We start from the raw sequence: 21383 nt of genomic DNA on the forward strand, positions 1-21383 counted from the left end.
GCAACAGGCCCAACGGTGGGCACTTCGCCTTCAGCCCTGTTGACAGCTGAAGGAGCTGGCTAGGAGCCTGCTGTCGAGCCAAAGACAGACCTCACCCAAGTGACCCATGGGCGGTTATCAGGGCAGGATCTGTCTCCCACGCCCGCCCCGGGCACCCGAGGGCCAGCACCACGGCGCTCGCCATGCCCACCGCGTTCACTGGGCCCGCCATCCTCACACAGCGGTCCGTGCCCCTCCGTTCTCTCGCAGGCCAAACTGCAGGTATCTGAGGAGTTTGCCTTCGTGCTTTCTCACAGCATCTCGGCGGCGATGTTCCATGCTCTCTCAAATGCTGCGCACTTTTCTGGGGTCCCTCATCTCAATCAGCAGGCATGGCCATCAGAGGGAAGCGGTGCTGTCGGCTCTGCACGCACAGATGGCCTGTAGCTCAGTGTCTCCGGTGGCCAATCAGGGAAGGAACCCTGATGGCACTGGGCGAGCACGGTCTGCTTTTAGGCCCCTGGGGGTCCAGGGAGGCCACTCAGTCTTCGTGCCCAGGCCTGGGACTCTGCGGAGAATCCTCCAGGCGACGAGCTCAGGAGACACGGGAAGGAACCCCGACGGCACTGGGCGAGCACGGTCTGCTTTCAGGCCCCTGGGGGTCCAGGGAGGCCACTCAGTCTTCTTGCCCAGGCCTGGGACTCTGCGGAGAATCCTCCAGGCGATGATCTCAGGAGACACGGGAAGGAACCCCGACGGCACTGGGCGAGCACGGTCTGCTTTCAGGCCCCTGGGGGTCCAGGGAGGCCACTCAGTCTTCGTGCCCAGGCCTGGGACTCTGCGGAGAATCCTCCAGGCGACGATCTCAGGAGACACGGGAAGGAACCCCGACGGCAGTGGGCGAGCACGGTCTGCATTTAGGGCCCTGGCGGTCTCTTGCCTCATTCCCAGGCCTGGGCTTCTGCAGAGAATCCCCCATAGGGAGGTCTCAGAAGACAAGGGCGACAAGAAATCCCAGACCTCCGTGCTAATCTCCTGCCCCAGAAGAAATGCCATCACGAGCTCATACAGCTCCACCCGAGGTTTCCCGCCTGCGCAGAGGAAGAGACGTACAGCCACAGCCACATCCCGTGCTCGGCTATTCCAGAAATCCTCCAAAAAAGTGAGCCAGGAGGGTCCTTCTCCTTCCTCGGCTCCCGGCCTTTCCCAGAAGTGCCAGCGTGAAAAGGAGGCAGATGGAACAAAGGGGCAGAGGCGAACCCGGACAGACGGCTCACCCACACGTGACGGTTCCAGGCCTCGAAAACGAAAGACTTGTCTTCTGCCGCGCAGGCGAGGGGACCCTGTGAGACTGCCAACACCCCCTGAGCTGGGCTTCCGAGTCACAGCGGCACACCTAGATGCGGAGAAGCAAGCTGCACTCCAGAGCATCCACAGAGCACTTCGGGGAGGTGAGACGGAGGCCATCCCAGACCTCAGTGCCATATGTGCTGTATGGAGCGGTCCTGCACCAGCTGTCCTTGCAGCTCCCAGCACGAATCCATAGGTGGCGAAGTACAGGAGGAAGCACGCCTGCTAAGGCCCAGTGACTCTCCCAGATTCTGCTGGAGGGGCTACCTCTGTGCATCTTTGTCACCCAGGAAGCACAGTCCACCAGGCTCCCTCTTCTGCCAGCCAGAGGCCCTGAAACGAGATAGCACCCTAACTATAGAAGTTTTAAGTCCCCTCACTATAGTAGTTTCCAGTCCCCTCAATAAGGAAGTTTTAAGCCCCTTCAGTATACAAGTTTTAAACCCCTCACTGTATGACTTTCCAGTCCCCTCAATTTAGAAGTTTTAAGACCCCCTCAGAATAGAAGTTTTAAGTTCCCTCAGTATAGAAGTTTTAAGTCCCCTCACTATAGAAGTTTTAAGTCCCCTCACTATAGAAGTTTTAAGGCCTTTCAGCATAGAAGTTTTCAGCCCCCTAGTATAGAAGCTTAAAGCCCTCTTAGTATAGAAGTTTTAAGCCCCCTCACTATAGAACTTTTTAAGCCCCCTCACTATAGAACTTTTTAAGCCCCCTCACTATAGAAGTTTTAAGGCCCCTCAAAATAGCAGTTTTCAGCCCACACCATAGAAGTTTCAAGTCCCCTCAGAATAGAAGCTTTAAGTCCCCTGAGTATACAAGTTTTAAGCCTCATCGGTATTGAAGTTTTCAGCCCCCTACTATAAAAGTTTTCAGCCCCTCACTATATGAGTTTTAAGTCCCCTCACTGTAGAAGTTCCCAGTCCCCTCAGAATAGAAGTTCTAAATCCCCTGAGTATACAAGTTTTAAGCCCCATCGGTATAGAAGTTTTCAGCCCCCTACTATACAAGTTTTCAGCCGCGTCACTATGTGAGTTTTAAGTCCCCTCACTACAGAAGATTTAAGTCCCCTCAGAAGAGAAGTTCTAAATTCCCTCACTGTAGAAGTTTTATGTCCCCTCAGTATAGAAGTCTTAAGAGCCCTCAGTAAAGAAGTTTCAAATCCCCTCACTATGGAAGCTTAAATTCCCTTACTATAGAAGTTTTAAGCCCCTCACTATGGAAGTTTTAAGCCCCATCAGTGAACAAGTTTCAAATCTTCTCACTATAGAATAGTAAGTTCCCTCACTATAGAAGTTTTAAGCGCCCTCACTAGAGAAGCTTTAAGCCCCCTCGGTAAGAAGTTTTCAGTGCCGTACTATAGAAGTTTTCAGCCCCTCACTATAGAACTTTTAAGCCCCCTCACTAAAGAAGTTTTCAGCCCCCTCACTATATGAGTTTTAAGTCCCCTCACTGTAGAAGTTTTCAGCCCCCTACTACGGAAGTTTTAAACCCCCCTCACTAGAGAAGTTGTAAGTCACCTCACTATAGAAGCTTTAAGGCCCCTCAGAATAAGTTTTAAACCCCCTCACTGTAGAAGTTTTAAGGCCCCTCAGAAGAGAAGTTTTACTTCCCCTCAGTAAAGAAGTTTTAATCCCCTCACTTTGGAAGCTTCAAGTCCCCTCACTGTAGATGTTTTAAGCCCCACACTAAAGAAGTTTTAAGCCCCCGCACTATAGAAGTTTTCAGTCCCATCAAAATAGAAGTTTTAAGTCCCCTCACTATAGAAGGTTTAAGGCCCCTCAAAATAGCAGTTTTAAGCCCACACCATAGAAGTTTCAAGTCCCCTCAGAATAGAAGTTTTAAGTCCCCTGAGTATACAAGTTTTAAGCCCCATCGGTATAGAAGTTTTCAGCCCCCTACTATACAAGTTTTCAGCCGCGTCACTATGTGAGTTTTAAGTCCCCTCACTACAGAAGATTTAAGTCCCCTCAGAAGAGAAGTTCTAAATTCCCTCACTGTAGAAGTTTTATGTCCCCTCAGTATAGAAGTCTTAAGAGCCCTCAGTAAAGAAGTTTCAAATCCCCTCACTATGGAAGCTTAAATTCCCTTACTATGGAAGTTTTAAGCCCCATCGGTGAAGAAGTTTCAAATCTTCTCACTACAGAATAGTAAGTTCCCTCACCATAGAAGTTTTAAGCGCCCTCACTAGAGAAGCTTTAAGCCCCCTCGGTAAGAAGTTTTCAGTGCCGTACTATAGAAGTTTTCAGCCCCTCACTATAGAACTTTTAAGCCCCCTCGCTAAAGAAGTTTTCAGCCCCCTCACTATATGAATTTTAAGTCCCCTCACCATAGAAGTTTCAAGTCCCCTCAGAATAGAAGTTTTAAGTCCCCTGATTATACAAGTTTTCAGCCCCATCGGTATAGGAGTTTTCAGCCCCCTCACTATATGAGTTTTAAGTCCCCTCACTATAGAAGTTTTAAGTCCCCTCACTATAGTAGTTTCAAGTCCCCTCAATTAGGAAGTTTTAAGCCCCTTCAGTATACAAGTTTTAAACCCCTCACTATATGACTTTTAAGTCCCCTCAATTTAGAAGTTTTAAGACCCCTCAGAATACAAGTTTTAAGTCCCCTCACTATAGAAGTTCTAAGTCCCCTCAATATGGAAGTCTTAAGACCCCTCAGGATACAAGTTTTCAACCCCTCACTATGTGAGTTTTAAGTCCCCTCACTACAGAAGATTTAAGTCCCCTCAGAATAGAGGTTCTAAATTCCCTCACTGTAGAAGTTTTATGTCCCCTCACTATAGAAGTCTTAAGCGCCCTCAGTAAAGAAGTTTCAAATCCCCTCACTATGGAAGCTTAAAGTCCCTCACTATAGAAGTTTTAAGCCCCTCACTATAGAAGTTTTAAGCCCCCTCACTATGGAAGTTTTAAGCCCCCTCACTATGGAAGTTTTAAGCCCCATCGGTGAAGAAGTTTCAAATCTTCTCAGTATAGAATAGTAAGTTCCCTCACCATAGAAGTTTTAAGCGCCCTCACTATAGAAGTTTTAAGCCACTCACTATAGAAGTTTTAAGTCCCCTCAGAATAGAAGTTTTAAGTCTCCTGAGTATAGAAGTTTTAAGCCCCTTCGGTATAGAACATTTCAGACTCCTACTATAGAAATTTTCAGCGCCCTCACTATAGAAGCTTTAAGCCCCCTCACTAAAGAATTTCTCAGCCCCCTCACTATATGAGTTTTCAGTCCCCTAAAAATAGAAGCTTTAAGTCCCCTCACTAAAGAATTTTTCAGCCCCCTCACTATATGAGTTTTAAGGCCCCTCACTATAGAAGTATTCAGTCCCCTCAGAATAGAAGTTTTAAGTCCCCTGCGTATAGAAGTTTTCAGCCCCCTACAACAGAAGTTTTAAGCCCCCTCACTATAGAACTTTTAAGCCCCCTCACTTAAGAATTTTTCAGCCCCCTCACTATAGAACTTTTAAGCCCCCTCACTAAAGAATTTTTCAGCCCCCTCACTATAGAACTTTTAAGCCCCCTCACTGGAGAATTTTTCAGCCCCCTCAGAATAGAAGTTTTACGCCCCCTCACTAAAGAATTTTTCAGCCCCCTCACTATAGAACTTTTAAGCCCCCTCACTGGAGAATTTTTCAGCCCCCTCAGAATAGAAGTTTTAAGCCCCCTCACTAGAGAATTTTTCAGCCCCCTCACTATAGAAGTTTTCAGTCCCCTAAAAATAGAAGTTTTAAGGCCCCTCAGAATAGCAGTTTTAAGCCCCCTCACCATAGAAGTTTCAAGTCCCCTCAGACTAGAAGTTTTAAGTCCCCTGAGTATAGAAGTTTTAAGTCCCCTGAGTATACAAGCTTTAAGCCCCATCGGTATAGAAGTTTTCAGCCCCCTACTGTACCAGTTTTCATCCCCCTCACTATAGAACTTTTAAGGCCCCCTAGGAATAGAAGTTTTACTTCCCTTCAGTAAAGAAGTTTTAATCCCCTCACTTTGGAAGCTTCAAGTCCCCTCAATGTAGAAATGTTAAGCCCCCTCACTATAGAAGTCGTCAGACCCTCACTATAGAAGTTTGAAGCACGCTCCGTATAGAATTTTAAGCCCCCCTCAATAGAGAAGTTTTAAGCCTCTTCAGTATAGGAGTTTAAAGCCCCCTTAATATAGAAGTTTTAAGCCCCCTCAGTGAAGAACTTTCAAGTCTTTCACTATAGAAGAGTAAGCCCCCTCACTGTAGAAGTTTTAAGCCCCCTCACTGTAGAAGTTTTAAGCCCCCTCACTATGGAAGTTTTCAGCCCCGTGTCGTGCGGGACGGCCTGCGGGATCTATGCTCCCGCCCCCCACATAAGAACGCAGGATGTGGTGAGGCCAAAAAGGAATACCCACAGAGCCATAGGTAGGGGAGTCATACCACTATGATCTCACTGGAGGCTGGGTTCACAGGACGTGCGACCTGCTGTCCGCTTTCCGGCCAACCGACCGACTCTCCTTGAGTCTCTTCGAATCTCCTCCACTTCCCTCGACTCTCCTCCGTAGCCGTGGCAGTTATATTAGTGGCCAATGGCTCAGTGGTTACAGCTGACGGCCAACCAGCCACAGCTAAGACGGCCATCTACCACCCGAGCCAACAGCCCTCCACCTGAGGCCGAGAGCCTGGAAACTGCTCTCTGGGGCTCTGTCCCCACACTCCACCGCTACAGGGTCTCCCCTCGCAATCTACTCGACAAGCGTCTTCCGCGAGGGGCCCTGTGCGAGGAGCCTGGAGGTGAATGCAATATCCTGGGCACAGCCAGGGTTTCTCAGGGCACCACCAGTCCTTCGGGGCACAGCCGGACTTCCTGGACTTCTTCGGGTACCACCAGTCTCCTCCTGCCCTCCTGGCAGGTGGTACTGTCGCACGGTAACCACGCGCCAAGGCTGCGGCAACACTTGAGGAGGGTGGTGAGCATGCCCGCGTGTCACCGCTTTCACCACCCGGATCCAGAGACGGAACTCTCCTACCGACGACTTCGGTAAGCTGAGGCCATGTAGCACGTCCACCGCTAGAATATACTCCGGAACGGGGGAGACTTAAACCTTTTAGGTACGAGGGGGAAGCCTTCCTATAGCCAGTGGTAAGGAAACGGCTTTCACGGTCACAGTCTTCCCCCCCCCCCCCCCTCGTAGCCATCAATGCAGATTGCTGGTCCGGGGAACAGTTCTGCGTTCCCATAAACAAGACTGCAGTCTGAGCCAGTGTCAACTAGGGCCAAAACCCTCTGCACATTAGAAGGGGACCAATGTAGGGACAGTTCCACGTGGGGCCTCCGGTCCCTGCTCGTCCCCTCTGACCGGGTACCTTGGCCCCACCCCTAATCAAGCTGAAAGGAGTCGGCCTCAAGCGGCTGCATGAAGTCCTGGAGGAACACGGGTCGGGTCGCGCTTTCCCAGACTTCTCCCTTAGGCTTCTCCGGAATTGTTGTTTCCAAAGTTCCAGCAGGAGTGCATTGGGTTGTCGGTCTATTTTCTTCCGATCGACCCCTGCTGCCACGAGATCACGCCACATCCGTGCGCGCGTTACTCTCTGAGGCCCGCGACCTCGCCCCTTTACCTTTGGTTTGGGCTTCCAGGTCTCAACTGCGCGGACCTCCTGTCTTAACTTCCTTCGCCTCCGGCTTTCAACATCCCCTACGGTGGCCATGGCAGTTGTAACTTCATGGATCCGTCGCCCCACATACGGTGTAAGAATAGCCACCGAGGATCCCAAAGCACTCGCAGGTGCAGTATCCAAAACCAGATCTCTCCTGCTGGCTGTTAAAAGCTCGTCATCCGGCCCCTGCATGTTAAGGTGAAAACTAGCATGTCTCATACCCATCTCACGGATGACCTGCGTAAGTTCTGTATATGACTGCCATTGACTCACAGTGTCTGGCAGCTCGCCAGCCTGTCCCCATACTGTGCGTACCGCAGCAGTCAGCCACTCCATTAGAGAATGGTTGCCCTGGTCGTGGGCCAACCTATGGCAGTGCTGTAACCTTTGTCGCAGGGACGGATGCACTGTCACGAAGGCTAGCTTTTCCATCTCGCCTGGGGAGCAGAGAATGCTGTCTGCTCCCTCATCCCATAAACGTAGTAGCCAAGCCGAGACTGGCTCTCCAGAGCGCTGTCGGTACCGCCTCCCCAGCTCCTGCAACTCAGTGGGAGTGTACGGGGTGTAGGCTGTGCACTGGGTCACAGCTGGCTTGCCGGCAGCAACGCCCCCGGGGCCCAAAGGTTGCTCACGTTTTACCCTTTGCTTCAAGATTGGCCGGGCTTGGGGCTTGGGAACCACGTTGTCTCCACTCGCTTCCTCCGCCTCTAGCTCAGAGTCTCCACTGTGGGGCCCCTCTTCCAACAGGCGGACCCGAGCTTCCAGTGCCTCCAACCGGGACACCTGGTCCGGCACCTGGGCCATTTCATGAAGCGCGTTTTCCGTGTTGAGACTCAAGGCCGTGAGGAACATCCGGACCACGCGGCCAGGTGTAGCCCTCTCCTCCTCCGGCAACCGCTCAGCCAGAGCCTGCAGGGCCCTCTCCCCGCTGGCCGGAGAGCCGTCCATGTCCTCCCACCGCTCCTTGTGGATCCAACTCCTGAGAACAGCGGCCACCGGGCACCACACACTGTGCGGTGGCCACACGTCCTCCTGCCCAGAGACAGACTCCATTCCTACCTGGTCGGAATCTTGCTCACCGTGCCAGGTGTCTGAGTGGGTGGAGTCCTCCGCGGAGGATGTCCGCAACCCTCGGAGCCCAAGGCCGCAGCAGATCACCAAAATGAAGGCAACGCCGTCCATGGCCAAGAGGGTGGTGTGCCAGCTGGAGGCTTGAGTCTCCCAGGCAGAGCGTGCCTCCCGTTCCCGTTGTCGCTCCTCATGGGCCTCCCGAAGCTGGGCTCTCACACGCACAAACCGCTCCACCATCCTTCGGTAGGTTTTGGGGGCACCGTACCCCGCTTACGAAACTGAGCTTTTATACGTATAAACTGCTCCAGGACATTCCGGAGAGTTTCGGCCGACACCACACCCTGCTCGCTGCGCCATCTGTCGTGCGGGACGGCCTGCGGGGTCTCTGCTCCCGCTCCCCACATAAGAACGCAGGATGTGGTGAGGCCAAAAAGGAACACCCACGGAGCCACAGGTAGGGGAGTCGTACCACTACGGTCTCACTGGAGGCTGGGTTCACACGACGACGACGTGCGACCTGCTGTCTGCTTTGCTGCCAACCCACCCCACCGACTCCTCGACTCTCCTCAACTTCCCTCGACTCTCCTCCGCAGCCGCGGCAGTTATATTAGCGGCCGATGGCTCAACGGTTACAGCTGACGGCCGTCTACTACCCGAGCCAGCACCCCTCCACGTGAGGCCGAGAGCCTGGAAACTGCTCTCTGGGGCTCTGTCCCGACACCCCCTCACTATAGAAGGTTTAAGCCCCCTCACTCTAGAAGTTGAAAGTCCCCTCTTCTTCTCCCTCTGCTCCGGACCCCTCTGGTTGTTCCTCTCCTCCCTGACCTCAGCTAGTTCAACTCCCCCCCACCGTTTCAACCCGTTGTTCCCCCCCCTCCCCCCCGCATCACATTCCGATACTTCCTCCACCACTGCCCAGCTTCCTCCGGACCTTTCTTCCCCTCCTCAACCTGATCCGGGCAACCTTATGCACCCCCAGCCACCCAGATCCCTCTCAGGGAAGTGGCCGGCGGTGAAGGCCCTGTTGGGGTCCATGTGCCTTTCTCGATGACAGACCTGAGTCACATTGAATCTAAGCTAGGCTTCTTTTCTTCTGGTCCCTCCCGCTCTCCTAAAGAGTTCGAATACCTCACATCTATATTGTCCCTTCCACGTGTACTAACCCATGAGAGGGATCCTAGCATTCCAAAAGCTAGGGAGACAGCCCAATCCGGACCGGACCGCTTAAAGAGAGACCATATGGTTAATTGTCTCCTTCGGGGCACGAAGGCAGCCGTTCAGAAAGCTGTCAGTTATGAAAAAGTTAGGGAAATCTACCAGGACCGCCATGAGAACCCAGCTGTTTTATTCTCTCTCGCCTTTCAGAAGCCCTACAAACCTACACCAATATTCATGCTGACTCTCCGCATGGCAGAGCTGCCTTAGCCACGCATTTCGTCTCCCGGTGGGCCCCTGATATTCGCAGGAAGCTTCAGAAATTAGAGAAGGGTCCTCACCCCCCCCTCCCAAACAGATCTTTTAGCACCGGCCTTTAAGGTCTTCAATAATCCAGACGAGGAGAGTAGACAGGCCCATACCCAGGCCTTCCAGATGGTTGCCGCAGCAGTTTCCCAGGCCGTAAGTTAGGCCGGGCCTGCCCCAAAGGAAAGAACTGGGACCCCAATCCTCTGCGCAGCCTAATTACCAAGTGCCTGCTTTAAATGTGGCCTCCCGGGACACTGGAGCCGCTCTTGCCCTAACCCAAGGCCTCCTGCTAAGCCTGGCCACACCTAGGAGGCCGTGGTGGCCAGTGGACGTCAGATTGCCCTCCAGCCCCTCCATGTCTTTCCTTCAAGACACGGGGGCCACTTACTCGGCACTCCCTGAATTTTCCGGCAAGCTCTCTCCCTCCCTCGGCTCGATTGTGGGGTCGATGGGATACTTTCTCACCCCATAGCTACCCGCCAGAGGGACATCCTTTTAAGATTCTCCTCCCCGCGCTTCTCTCCCTCACTTTCGTTATGCACTGCAGGGGCCACCAAAGGGGCTCTGGCCTTGTTGCCATCGGTAACAACAAGGCTGACAGGGAGGCATGCCGGGCCATCCCCCGCAGGGCCATCGTCCACAGCTCTCTGGAGAGCCTGTTACCAGTCAGGGAGCCCTGGGGGGTGGGGGGGGGCCTGGCTTGCCTCCACCGGAAAACTGCCCCTACTATCCACGTCCCTCCTCCCTGTTGCCCTTTCCCGCCTCCGCGCTGCACCGCACCCCCCCCCTCCCCCGGGCTCCAACTTTCCTCAGCCCGTTTTGCTACCCTTACTTAGGTAAGTCTTCCCTCTTTCATCCTCCGTCCGACTCGGTCAGATTTGCCGCCGGATACAAGACCTAGCGCTAGGCCTGACCGTGTCCCGGGGCCAGGCCCCTGGGTCAGCCGTCGGCAGGGACGCCTGCCCCGGTCTGCACCCTTCCCCTCCGCGGGACCGCAGGAAACCGGCAGCGGGACGCCCTGCCGTTTTCCCTTGTCCTCTGGCTGATTAAGAGGGTCTAGACTTTACCTCCTTTTGCCCCCTATCCTGTACGTCACCCTCCTCTGCTATCTCCCCTCCCCTGGACAGGGGGACCGGGCAGACACTTTTTTAAATCAACGCCTCTCCCATTTTAGTTGAATCCGTCTCTAATCCAAGCTCTGAACTCCTGCCTCCACGATGAGAGGCCCCCCTCCCCCACCTTTTCCTTGAGGGTTCCTTTGGGATTTATTTTTTTGTTTTGTTTTGTTTTGTTTTGTTTTTAAAGATTGTATTGGGGAACAGTGTGTACTTCCAGGACTTTTTTCCAAGACAAGTTGTTCTCCTTTCAGTTTTAGTTGTGGAGGGTGCCATTCAGCTTCAAGTTGTTGTCCTTTCAAGTCTTAGTTGTGCAGGGCGCAGCTCAGCTCCAGGTCCCGTTGCCGTGGCTAGTTGCAGGGGGGCACAGCCCACCATCCCTTGCGGGAGTCGAAACCGGCAACCTTGTGGTTGAGAGGACGCGCTCCAACCAACTGAGCCATCCGGGAGGCAGCTCAGCTCAAGGTGCCGTGTTCAATCTTAGTTGCAGGGGGCGCTGCCCACCATCCCTTGCGGGACTCCAGGAATTGAACTGGCAACCTTGTGGTCGAGAGCCCACTGGCCCATGTGGGAATCGAACCGGCAGCCTTCGGAGTGAGGAGCACGGAGCTCTAACCGCCTGAGCCACCGGGCGGGCGGGCCCCTGGTTCTATATTTTTAACCGGCACGTGGTTAAAAGATCCAGAGCTCATGGTTTAAAAAATAACAAGATAAACAACCAATGACAGAAACAAAGCCACAGGAGATCTAGATAGAGTTATCAGACTCTAACTATTCTGAATGTGTTCAAGGAAATTCTCTCAAATTGACAACTGAAGCAGACGACTAGAAACTATCAAAGAAAACCAAACCACAATTCTAGAACTGAAAAACGCAATGAGTTTAGGAACTTGGTGGCTAGGTTTAACGGCAGAATAGACAGACACAGCTGAAACCTGCACACAGATGTTTACGGCGGTGTTATACATAATTGCCAAAAATTGAAAGCGACCAAGACAGCTTTCCATAGGTGAACGGATAAACAAAGTGCCGTACGTCCAGAAAATAAAACGTTATTTGGTGATGACATTAGCTGCCAAGATACTAAAAGGCAGGGAGAAACCTTAAATGCCTACTGCTAAGTGAAAGAAGCCAGTCTGAAAAGGCTACGCGTTCCACGATTCTAACTACGTGACGTTCCGAAAAAGGAAAAACTACAGAGACAGTGAAAAGACTAGTAGTTTCCGGGGGTTAAGGGAATGAGGGAGATCACAACAGGTGGAATACGGTATTTTTAGGGCAGTGACATTATTCCGTATGATACGACAGTGCTGGATAAATGACATTCCGCGTTTGTCAGAATCCATAGAACTGTACAATAAAAGAGTGAACTCTAAGGTAAACTATGGAATTGAGGTAATAACGCGTCGACATTGGTTCATCCATTGTAACAAATGTACCACACCAGACAAGATGTTAATAACAGGGGGAGCTGGAGAGATAAGGGGAAGGGAAATATGTGAGAACTCTGTACTTTCTGCTTGATTTTCCTTTAAATCTAAAACCTCTCTAGAAAACAAAGTCTATCAGTTGTTGTTGTTTGTTTCTTTTTTAACCTATGGCAAACAGTGACACAGGAGAGTTAGCATGTCCCTAGGCAGACAGGGAGGTCCCTGGTGGAATAAACAAAGACAGTCATATCCTAAAACTTCAGGTTTTGAAATCACGCCTTCGCTCCAGGACATAATGTAACGAGGCCTTGAGATTGATCATAAAATTCCTTTTGGCCTGACAAATGGAGCAGATCTGATAGACAAAGAGTGGGTTACTTTGCTAATTCCTTTAGGATGGGCAAGCAGAACAAACCCGGTAGACGAATCTCATTAGAAGGCGCCAGTTCCCCGTCGTATTCAAACAAGTTCCCTTCTTCAAACAGCTCCCCTTCCCCAAGCAGGCAAGGGAAGGTAGAAAAGCGAGAGCTTTTGCCTCAGTCATGGGGCACCCCCCATTCGGGACCCCCTCCCGCTCGGGAGCTGCCACCTCTTCTCCTGCCTCTAAGAAACTATTATCCTCTTTTGAAAAACTCTTTGCCTCTCCCTGGTCCGCGTTTCCACTCTTCGGCTTCGGGAGACACGATCCCGGCCCACACCCAGAAACTGCCGGCAGACCCCACATCACCTACATCATTTGGGGGCTCGCTCGGGATTGAAGGAGAGGTAAATATTATCTGTGCCTCTCTACTTGCCCACCCTGTGGGCCTTCATCTTTTTTTTTTTTTTTTTTTTTTTTTGTCTCCTTTACTCTCTCATGCAAACAGTAGTCCTCCGTCAGCCATTTAAATGCGAAAAGCGCGGCGGCTACTCTTAAGACTCGGAGGGCAGGTCTTGCAGGAGGGCAGGTCTCCCTGGAGGGCTCTGGTTGATCCCCTCGGGCACTGAGCCGGAGGAATGTCAGCCACAGTCTAACTGCCTTCTCTCTCGCTTTCTCATTTCTCTTTCCACGAGGAGACTGAATACTGGCGCGTGGCCAGGACGGTGGGCCTTTGCGGACAACTGAGCGAATTTCGGCCGTGGCCACTCTACGGAAAATTTCCAAAGGGTCCTTCGTTTCTCTCCCAGCCCGACTGCCCGTAAGGGTGCCAGCAAGATGACTCCTCTGTCTCTGCTGTTCTTTCATCCTGTCGCTGTCTCTCCTCAACATTTGAGACGCCGGTCTAGGGTCTCTTCCCTGCGGGACCTTCTCAACACTCCCTGCCGACCTCAAGACATCTTAGGGTAAGAACGTGAACCTCCGCCTCTATAGGACATCTCTTGTCACCCAGGATAAGATATACTGGCATTTAACATTTCCTCTCAAATCATCCCCTGCTCTTCCGTGATCTCACTGTACTCTGGGGACTGCAGGCAGCAACTCTGCTGCCTGGCTCCGCACCTCCCCCACCCACCCCCACCCCCCCGCCCCCACTCCCCCACCCCACCCCCACCCCGCTCAGCCAGCCGGGCGGCCACCACAGCCCAGAGGGGGAAAGGCCCCCAAAGCGCAACTCCTCCGGAGCACCACCCGCCAGGCCACCTCAGCCAACTCCAGGCAAAGTTTTCAAGGAGGACCAACATATTCCAGACTCACTTTACCTTAAGGAGGAAACTTGATCTGAAACCTTTTGGGGCTTCCGTTTTTTCTCTTTTTTGCACTCTCTTACCCACTGGGAATCAAAACGTCCCCACTTGCCTTTCCGCACAGGCTACGTACCCAAGCTCCAAGCCTTGAGTATGTACTCCGCCCTTAAATACCTTTATTCAGAAGGCTACTGTTATATTAATCGTGCAATCAATTTCTGTGATGCCCGGAGTCGCGGTACACACCCCGCTACTTTAAAGCGTCCCATCATAGGCCACAGCCTTTTATCGGCCTGTAGGCCAACGCCGAACATTCAGGGTAGGCGCCCACCCGGAGGCCCGGGCCGGGCCGCCCAGGTAAGCGCGAATAATCCTGGCGCGCCTCGGAACCAGTCGCGCGGTGTGGTGTCCGTGGCCCACGCGTCTGGGGGACGCCTCAGAGCAGATTGTGGGAGACGACTTGCGAATTGCGAAGGGACGCCTTTCTCTTCTTCCTCCCTTTCCGATGGGCCATCAGCCCTCACGCGCCTACACCCCCCTGAACTGCATCTTGAAATATTGGGACAAATTTGACCCTCAGACTCTGAAGAAACAGCGCGTGATTTCCTTCTGTTCAGAGGTTTGGCCTAAATACTCATTGGAAGATGGGAAGACTTGGCCTTCTGAGGGAAGTGTTAATTATAATAACACTATCGTGCCACTAGACCTGTTTTGCAGAAAGGAGGGCAAATGGTCAGAAGTTCCATATGTTCAGGCTTTTTTTGCCCTGAGGGACAACCCAAATCTCTGTAAGAAACGTAAAGTTGAGCCGGCTCTTTTGGCTGTGATCTCTTGCCTCCCTTCCCCCAATGAGTCCCTTTTTAAGGGGACTCCTCCTAAGGGGACGCCTTCTAGGGGGACTCCTTCTAAGGAGACTCTCCCTAGGGAGACCCCTCCTCAAGAGACTCTTCCAAGAGAACTCCAGCGGGATCCTCCTCTCCTGAGGAGGACCCTTCGACAAACACCCATCTCCTGATCCACCTATAAACAGGAATGTGTGAGGCTGAGGTCACTGAAGGGAGAAAAGCGGCACGTTCGAAAGCCAAGTGGCTAATTCTCCAGCCAGCGCCCTTACTCCGCTGCTCTAAGTCCTAGGACTACGACGACCACCCACAGTGAGATTCATCAGAAGGGAAACAGCCTTTAGATTGGAGTCCCAAAATACTAAAGTCACAATACCTGTCACTGAATTTGTCAAGAAAATGGCTTAAATATCTAGCTATTTCAAAATACCAAAATACCGAGGTGTTAATTACTAGGTACATCGTAAGTTCATCTCTTTCTAACTTCTTGTCACACGAATGTTAGGAGACATTAAGCTCTGTTGATAAATATATTTTATTACTAAAACCGATGCTTTTAAAGGTTGCCAAATAGATTCCTGGGTTTGCCAGTGCAAGTGCCAATTGCTTGCTTTTGGTTGTCAGTATACACGTCACCAGAATAATTTTCTGTGTTTTATATTTTCCCAATCCGATCCTTGGTTACTCAAAAATTAAGTCTAAAAAACTAACTTTTGCTAACAGTCAAGGAAATTTTTATATCATACATCTGCTAAAGTTCATGTGCCTTCCTCAGTGTCAGCTACAGGCCAATATAAGGAAACTTCCTTAGCCTAATGTTGTTCCCTAACTGGCAGGGAAACCTAATGGTTCTGACCCGCTGTTCTGACATCCCCGATTAAGAGGCTCAGATCCTAGAAAAGGCCAGGAATCTGTTTAAATGTCTTTTTAACAGCCAAGGCAGAAAACCGAGGAATAAAGGAACAGTGAGACCAGAGCCTGAGACCAGAGACAGGCCAGACTTCTGGCCACAGTTATAGACGACCCAGGGCTGAAGCCACCTCAGGACACCCCAAATGCCCCAGAGGGAAAGCTCCAGATAAAAGAGCCTACTCCGGATATACAAGCCCAGATCACTGGATTCCTAAACCTCCAAAACAGCTGCGCCCCCTGTACAGACTACAGGGCACTACACCAGAGAGTAGGCCTCGTTCTGAAGGGAGCAAGGACCAGCTCCCTCCCCAAAAATGGCTGTCATCACTGTTGGGCCTGAAGTTCCCAGTGGCTCCCAGGCTGTTCTCGTCACAGGGGGTGAATCTGTGGGTGACCCTGACGTGGTAAGCCTATTAATTTTCTAATTGATATAGAAGCCATTTATTCTGTCTCAACTGCTCACGCGGGACCTTTTTCCTCTGAAAACTGCTTTGGGGTTGTAAAGATAAAGACAGCCCCCAGATTTGGGCTCACTTTGCTCAGCCTGTTTCTTATCATTGGTCTATACCTTAAAGAAAATATAAAATAAACAAGATTAAACTTCAGAAAGACTCGGAAACTATTTAAGTAAACAACTAGACCTCTTAGCACGCGGCTGACCCGCTTGCCTCCAGGCCATAGCTACAGCTGCCATCCTAGTTCCCAAAGCCACCAATGGGACAAGACTGAACCGTTTTCCTTCTTGCCCCACACCACATTCAAGGCTTTTGTAATGCTAATAAGCGTCACAGGCTCACTGATAGTTGCCTCCTACAACATCAGGCCTTCTTCAGAGGTCCTGTAATTCAAACGCGGACCTGCTCCACCCTTAATCTTGCCACCTTCCTCCCAGAGACAGAGGAAGAATTAACTGCCAATAAGTTTTAATACAAGCCTGTACGGCTAAAACAGACGTACAAAAAAATACCCCTAGACAACCCAGATCGGACGTTCTTCACTGATGAGCGTTCTTTTACAGACAAGGACATACGAAAGGCTAGATGGTCAAATGGCTTATTCAATAACAACAACCCTAAACGCCACCTCACAGGCTATCCATGCCATGAGACAAAAGTTAGGACAGGTCAGAATAACAGTTCTCAAACAAAGCTGCCACCCATTATCGACTTCTCAAACACAATCAAAAACATACAAAGTCTAAAGGGTTATGCTGTTTCAGTCTCTCTGATAGTTCACAGTTAATTCAAGGTTTCCAACATTAAACTGAAAACGAGATTCTTTGGTTGAGATTTGTCCTTCCTTCCTTCCCGGCTTCCTAGCTTAACAGGACTTAAAGAAGCCTTTCTTATGTTTCTGTTATTCATTATTACAGGAATCGTCTCTTGCTGCTGCCTACGGTGTATCTCTGCCTGTGGACCACTCACGAGCTGGCGACGACATGGCCTCCAAAGCAACAAACTCTTCATCTGGATATGCTCATCTACCGGGGACCCTTAGCTACACCTCTGGACAAGCCCTAGCTGCTGGTCTCTCTCTACGTCGTCCCTCCTCAGCCTGAAGTAGCCAGAGCGGTCGTCGCCCCTATCCCCGAACGGCAGTTAGGGTTTCATCTTCAGAGGGCGGCTTGATACAGGAGAGTTAGCATGTCCCTAGGTAGACAGGGAGGTCCCTGGTGGAATAAACAAAGAGTCATATCCTAAAACTTCAGGTTTTGAAGTCACTCCTTCGCAACCTGTTTATATGGAACACTTCACTACAGGGGACAGGGTTTGTGATGTTTATAACTCTGAAGGAAGACTGAGAACACACTACGTTGGTCCGGGACCGGGCGGTGATCTCATCACGAGGTCACAGTCGCTCCCGAAAGACATGTTCGGGCGACTTCTCCAGCAATATTCAACATGCAGAGGGAGCATGGAAGGTGTAACTGGCCCAGGGTGAGAGTTCAGCGGACGGAAGGAGTATACATGAAGGAAAAGGGAACAAGGGATTTAGAGGGTGTTGGCAGGAGTGTGGCTTCCGTGACTGACCCAGGCTGATTTATGCTATTGGTAAAAACTGGCGGTGTTGAGGAAGGTGGAGATTTAATGGTCTCTGGTGCCATCTGTTGCCCAACTAAACGAAGAACTACCAGCTTCCCATTAATCCCTGAAGAACTATCCACCTGGAGAGGAGAAGAAATGCCTGATTTTAGCAATGTCCCGCAAAACGCCACCCTCCCAAGGCCGAGCTAGGGGCAGGGTGGGAGGTGGTAGTGGGCGGTTCAACTGCAGTGGCATCTGCTGTGGACAGCAGAGAAACAGCCGGTTTCAAAGAAGCCTCCCCTCATAGCGGAGGACCAGTAGTCCCAGGCCGGCTGTGAGGGGAAAACACAAGGTGCTTTTCAGATCTGTATGCATAGTCCGCTATCTACATATGATTATATTGGTATGTCTTCTCCCAAGGGTGAGCCTCTCTGTCACCCACCTATCTGGTGGTGGTGGTAATGACCCAGTTCTAGTTTTTCTTTCATGTATTCTTGTTACCTAGAGGAAGATATAGCCATATCCAGTCAATATAAACTTAACACTCTCTTGAAAAGGTTGTCTCAATAATCAAGTGAACTATGAACAGACTGACAATTAGGTTCGAGAACTCATCCTAGAAAAAGTGCCACGTACCTCACTGCTGAGCATCACGATGGTCACCTTCGAAGTACTCCCCTTGGGAAGCTACGCGCCCACACAAGCGCCTAGTCCACCCTTCAAAGCGATCGCGGACCTCCTTTCCTGGAATGGCCGTCAGAGCTGTCATCGTATTACCCTTGATGTCCCGAATGTCATCCAAATGTCTTCCTTGCAATATTTCCTTTGTCTTCGGGTAAAGAAAGAAGTCATTGGGGGCCAGATCAGTTTAGTTTTCCTTAAGTTTGAATTACGGGGTAGAGAAGCATCTTAATCTTGTCTGGGCTTCGACTCCTCGAGGTGGTCATTTGGCCCTTTGCTACACGACCATTCGGCTCATCTACAAATGTACACTTCATCCTCCACTGGTTACCTTTCCCAGAATAGCGTCTCCTCTGATCCGATAGGGAGCACCTTCGGAACATCTGGAAGCTTCTGCCAGCTGCAGGTAGTCTTGGCATTATTCCGAAATAAAGATACTCAGCTCTTGTCACTTCCTTTGGGGGGAGGGAGGTGTCACAAATGATATAGGACGCACATTTTATTCCCTTAGATACACACGCTTTTAGCTTGCGTTGACACCCTTGATGGAATTCTCTATGTGCTGAAATGTAACCACGGGTGTGTGTAAGCGGTACAATAGACTCCAGTGGAGTTGTATCAGCACTGTGGGACTGAACCCCCTCTGCCGTTTTGGGGTGTTTTTTAATCTTATTTTTGTGGATAATCTGGGTTACTCAATATCATCGTTCTAAAAGTCATTATGAATCTAACAAGATTAACTTTAACAAAAACTTGAACCATAACCTTTACTATTCAAGGATTTAACTTTAAGTCATTTTTACAGTATTATGTTCCGGCAATTCATTTGCATTGCCCACGATCATCTTTTCTCTTTCCAACTCAGATGACTTTTGTATCATTTAGTAACACTGTGTTTTTCCTACTGCTGGTCATGAAATGAATTTAGTGGGTCATAACAAGGAGTTTCCTCTTTTTTTTCTTTTTTTTTCTTTTTCCAAAGTGAAACATTTTATTTCAACGATACGTTTATCCCGGGGTGACCCCTGAGGAGCAGGGTCTCCCTTCTGCTGGGAGTTAAGTTCCCCACAGCTGTGTGGCCCCCAGGGGAGACAGGGCTGATGCCTGTCAAAAGGCGTTCCTGCTCCTGGCCCTGAAGCAAACACCTCCACCCCTCAGCAGATCCGGGAGCGCCCGCCGGGAGATCCACACCTCTGCTTGCCCCAGGTCCTCCCGCATCCGCTGAGGCCCCCTCTGCGTGCCCCTTGCCCCTGACTCTCCCTGCACGCGGCCGCGCGCCGCCCGGCGACCCCCGCTGGCGCGCGTGCGCGCGCTGGCGCGCCCCCGCGCGCTTTTGGCGGTCTCGGGCACGCGCGTCCATTGTTCCCTACTGCATCCCGGCAACAGGCCCAACGGTGGGCACTTCGCCTTCAGCCCTGTTGACAGCTGAAGGAGCTGGCTAGGAGCCTGCTGTCGAGCCAAAGACAGACCTCACCCAAGTGACCCATGGGCGGTTATCAGGGCAGGATCTGTCTCCCACGCCCGCCCCGGGCACCCGAGGGCCAGCACCACGGCGCTCGCCATGCCCACCGCGTTCACTGGGCCCGCCATCCTCACACAGCGGTCCGTGCCCCTCCGTTCTCTCGCAGGCCAAACTGCAGGTATCTGAGGAGTTTGCCTTCGTGCTTTCTCACAGCATCTCGGCGGCGATGTTCCATGCTCTCTCAAATGCTGCGCACTTTTCTGGGGTCCCTCATCTCAATCAGCAGGCATGGCCATCAGAGGGAAGCGGTGCTGTCGGCTCTGCACGCACAGATGGCCTGTAGCTCAGTGTCTCCGGTGGCCAATCAGGGAAGGAACCCTGATGGCACTGGGCGAGCACGGTCTGCTTTTAGGCCCCTGGGGGTCCAGGGAGGCCACTCAGTCTTCGTGCCCAGGCCTGGGACTCTGCGGAGAATCCTCCAGGCGACGAGCTCAGGAGACACGGGAAGGAACCCCGACGGCACTGGGCGAGCACGGTCTGCTTTCAGGCCCCTGGGGGTCCAGGGAGGCCACTCAGTCTTCTTGCCCAGGCCTGGGACTCTGCGGAGAATCCTCCAGGCGATGATCTCAGGAGACACGGGAAGGAACCCCGACGGCACTGGGCGAGCACGGTCTGCTTTCAGGCCCCTGGGGGTCCAGGGAGGCCACTCAGTCTTCGTGCCCAGGCCTGGGACTCTGCGGAGAATCCTCCAGGCGACGATCTCAGGAGACACGGGAAGGAACCCCGACGGCAGTGGGCGAGCACGGTCTGCATTTAGGGCCCTGGCGGTCTCTTGCCTCATTCCCAGGCCTGGGCTTCTGCAGAGAATCCCCCATAGGGAGGTCTCAGAAGACAAGGGCGACAAGAAATCCCAGACCTCCGTGCTAATCTCCTGCCCCAGAAGAAATGCCATCACGAGCTCATACAGCTCCACCCGAGGTTTCCCGCCTGCGCAGAGGAAGAGACGTACAGCCACAGCCACATCCCGTGCTCGGCTATTCCAGAAATCCTCCAAAAAAGTGAGCCAGGAGGGTCCTTCTCCCTCCTCGGCTCCCGGCCTTTCCCAGAAGTGCCAGCGTGAAAAGGAGGCAGATGGAACAAAGGGGCAGAGGCGAACCCGGACAGACGGCTCACCCACACGTGACGGTTCCAGGCCTCGAAAACGAAAGACTTGTCTTCTGCCGCGCAGGCGAGGGGACCCTGTGAGACTGCCAACACCCCCTGAGCTGGGCTTCCGAGTCACAGCGGCACACCTAGATGCGGAGAAGCAAGCTGCACTCCAGAGCATCCACAGAGCACTTCGGGGAGGTGAGACGGAGGCCATCCCAGACCTCAGTGCCATATGTGCTGTATGGAGCGGTCCTGCACCAGCTGTCCTTGCAGCTCCCAGCACGAATCCATAGGTGGCGAAGTACAGGAGGAAGCACGCCTGCTAAGGCCCAGTGACTCTCCCAGATTCTGCTGGAGGGGCTACCTCTGTGCATCTTTGTCACCCAGGAAGCACAGTCCACCAGGCTCCCTCTTCTGCCAGCCAGAGGCCCTGAAACGAGATAGCACCCTAACTATAGAAGTTTTAAGTCCCCTCACTATAGTAGTTTCCAGTCCCCTCAATAAGGAAGTTTTAAGCCCCTTCAGTATACAAGTTTTAAACCCCTCACTGTATGACTTTCCAGTCCCCTCAATTTAGAAGTTTTAAGACCCCCTCAGAATAGAAGTTTTAAGTTCCCTCAGTATAGAAGTTT

The 21383-nt window shown here is 51.8% G+C and overlaps 2 protein-coding genes across 2 annotated transcripts; both read left to right on the forward strand.

The window, feature by feature from the left end:
• Window positions 1-371: 371 nt before the first annotated feature.
• On the forward strand, window positions 372-1864 carry LOC148755776 (putative POM121-like protein 1). Its single transcript, XM_088789856.1, has 2 exons — window positions 372-422; window positions 782-1864. Exons 1-2 carry the CDS (start codon window positions 372-374, stop codon window positions 1523-1525), a joined length of 795 nt encoding a protein of 264 aa, XP_088645982.1. The 3' UTR covers window positions 1526-1864.
• An 18026-nt stretch (window positions 1865-19890) lies between these two features.
• Window positions 19891-21383, forward strand: LOC148755777 (putative POM121-like protein 1). Its single transcript, XM_088789857.1, has 2 exons — window positions 19891-19941; window positions 20301-21383. Exons 1-2 carry the CDS (start codon window positions 19891-19893, stop codon window positions 21042-21044), a joined length of 795 nt encoding a protein of 264 aa, XP_088645983.1. The 3' UTR covers window positions 21045-21383.

This window comes from Rhinolophus sinicus, chromosome 14 (genome assembly GCF_057876585.1).
Source record: "Rhinolophus sinicus isolate RSI-liver-muscle chromosome 14, RSI-T2T, whole genome shotgun sequence".
NCBI classification, from domain to species: Eukaryota; Metazoa; Chordata; class Mammalia; order Chiroptera; family Rhinolophidae; genus Rhinolophus; species Rhinolophus sinicus.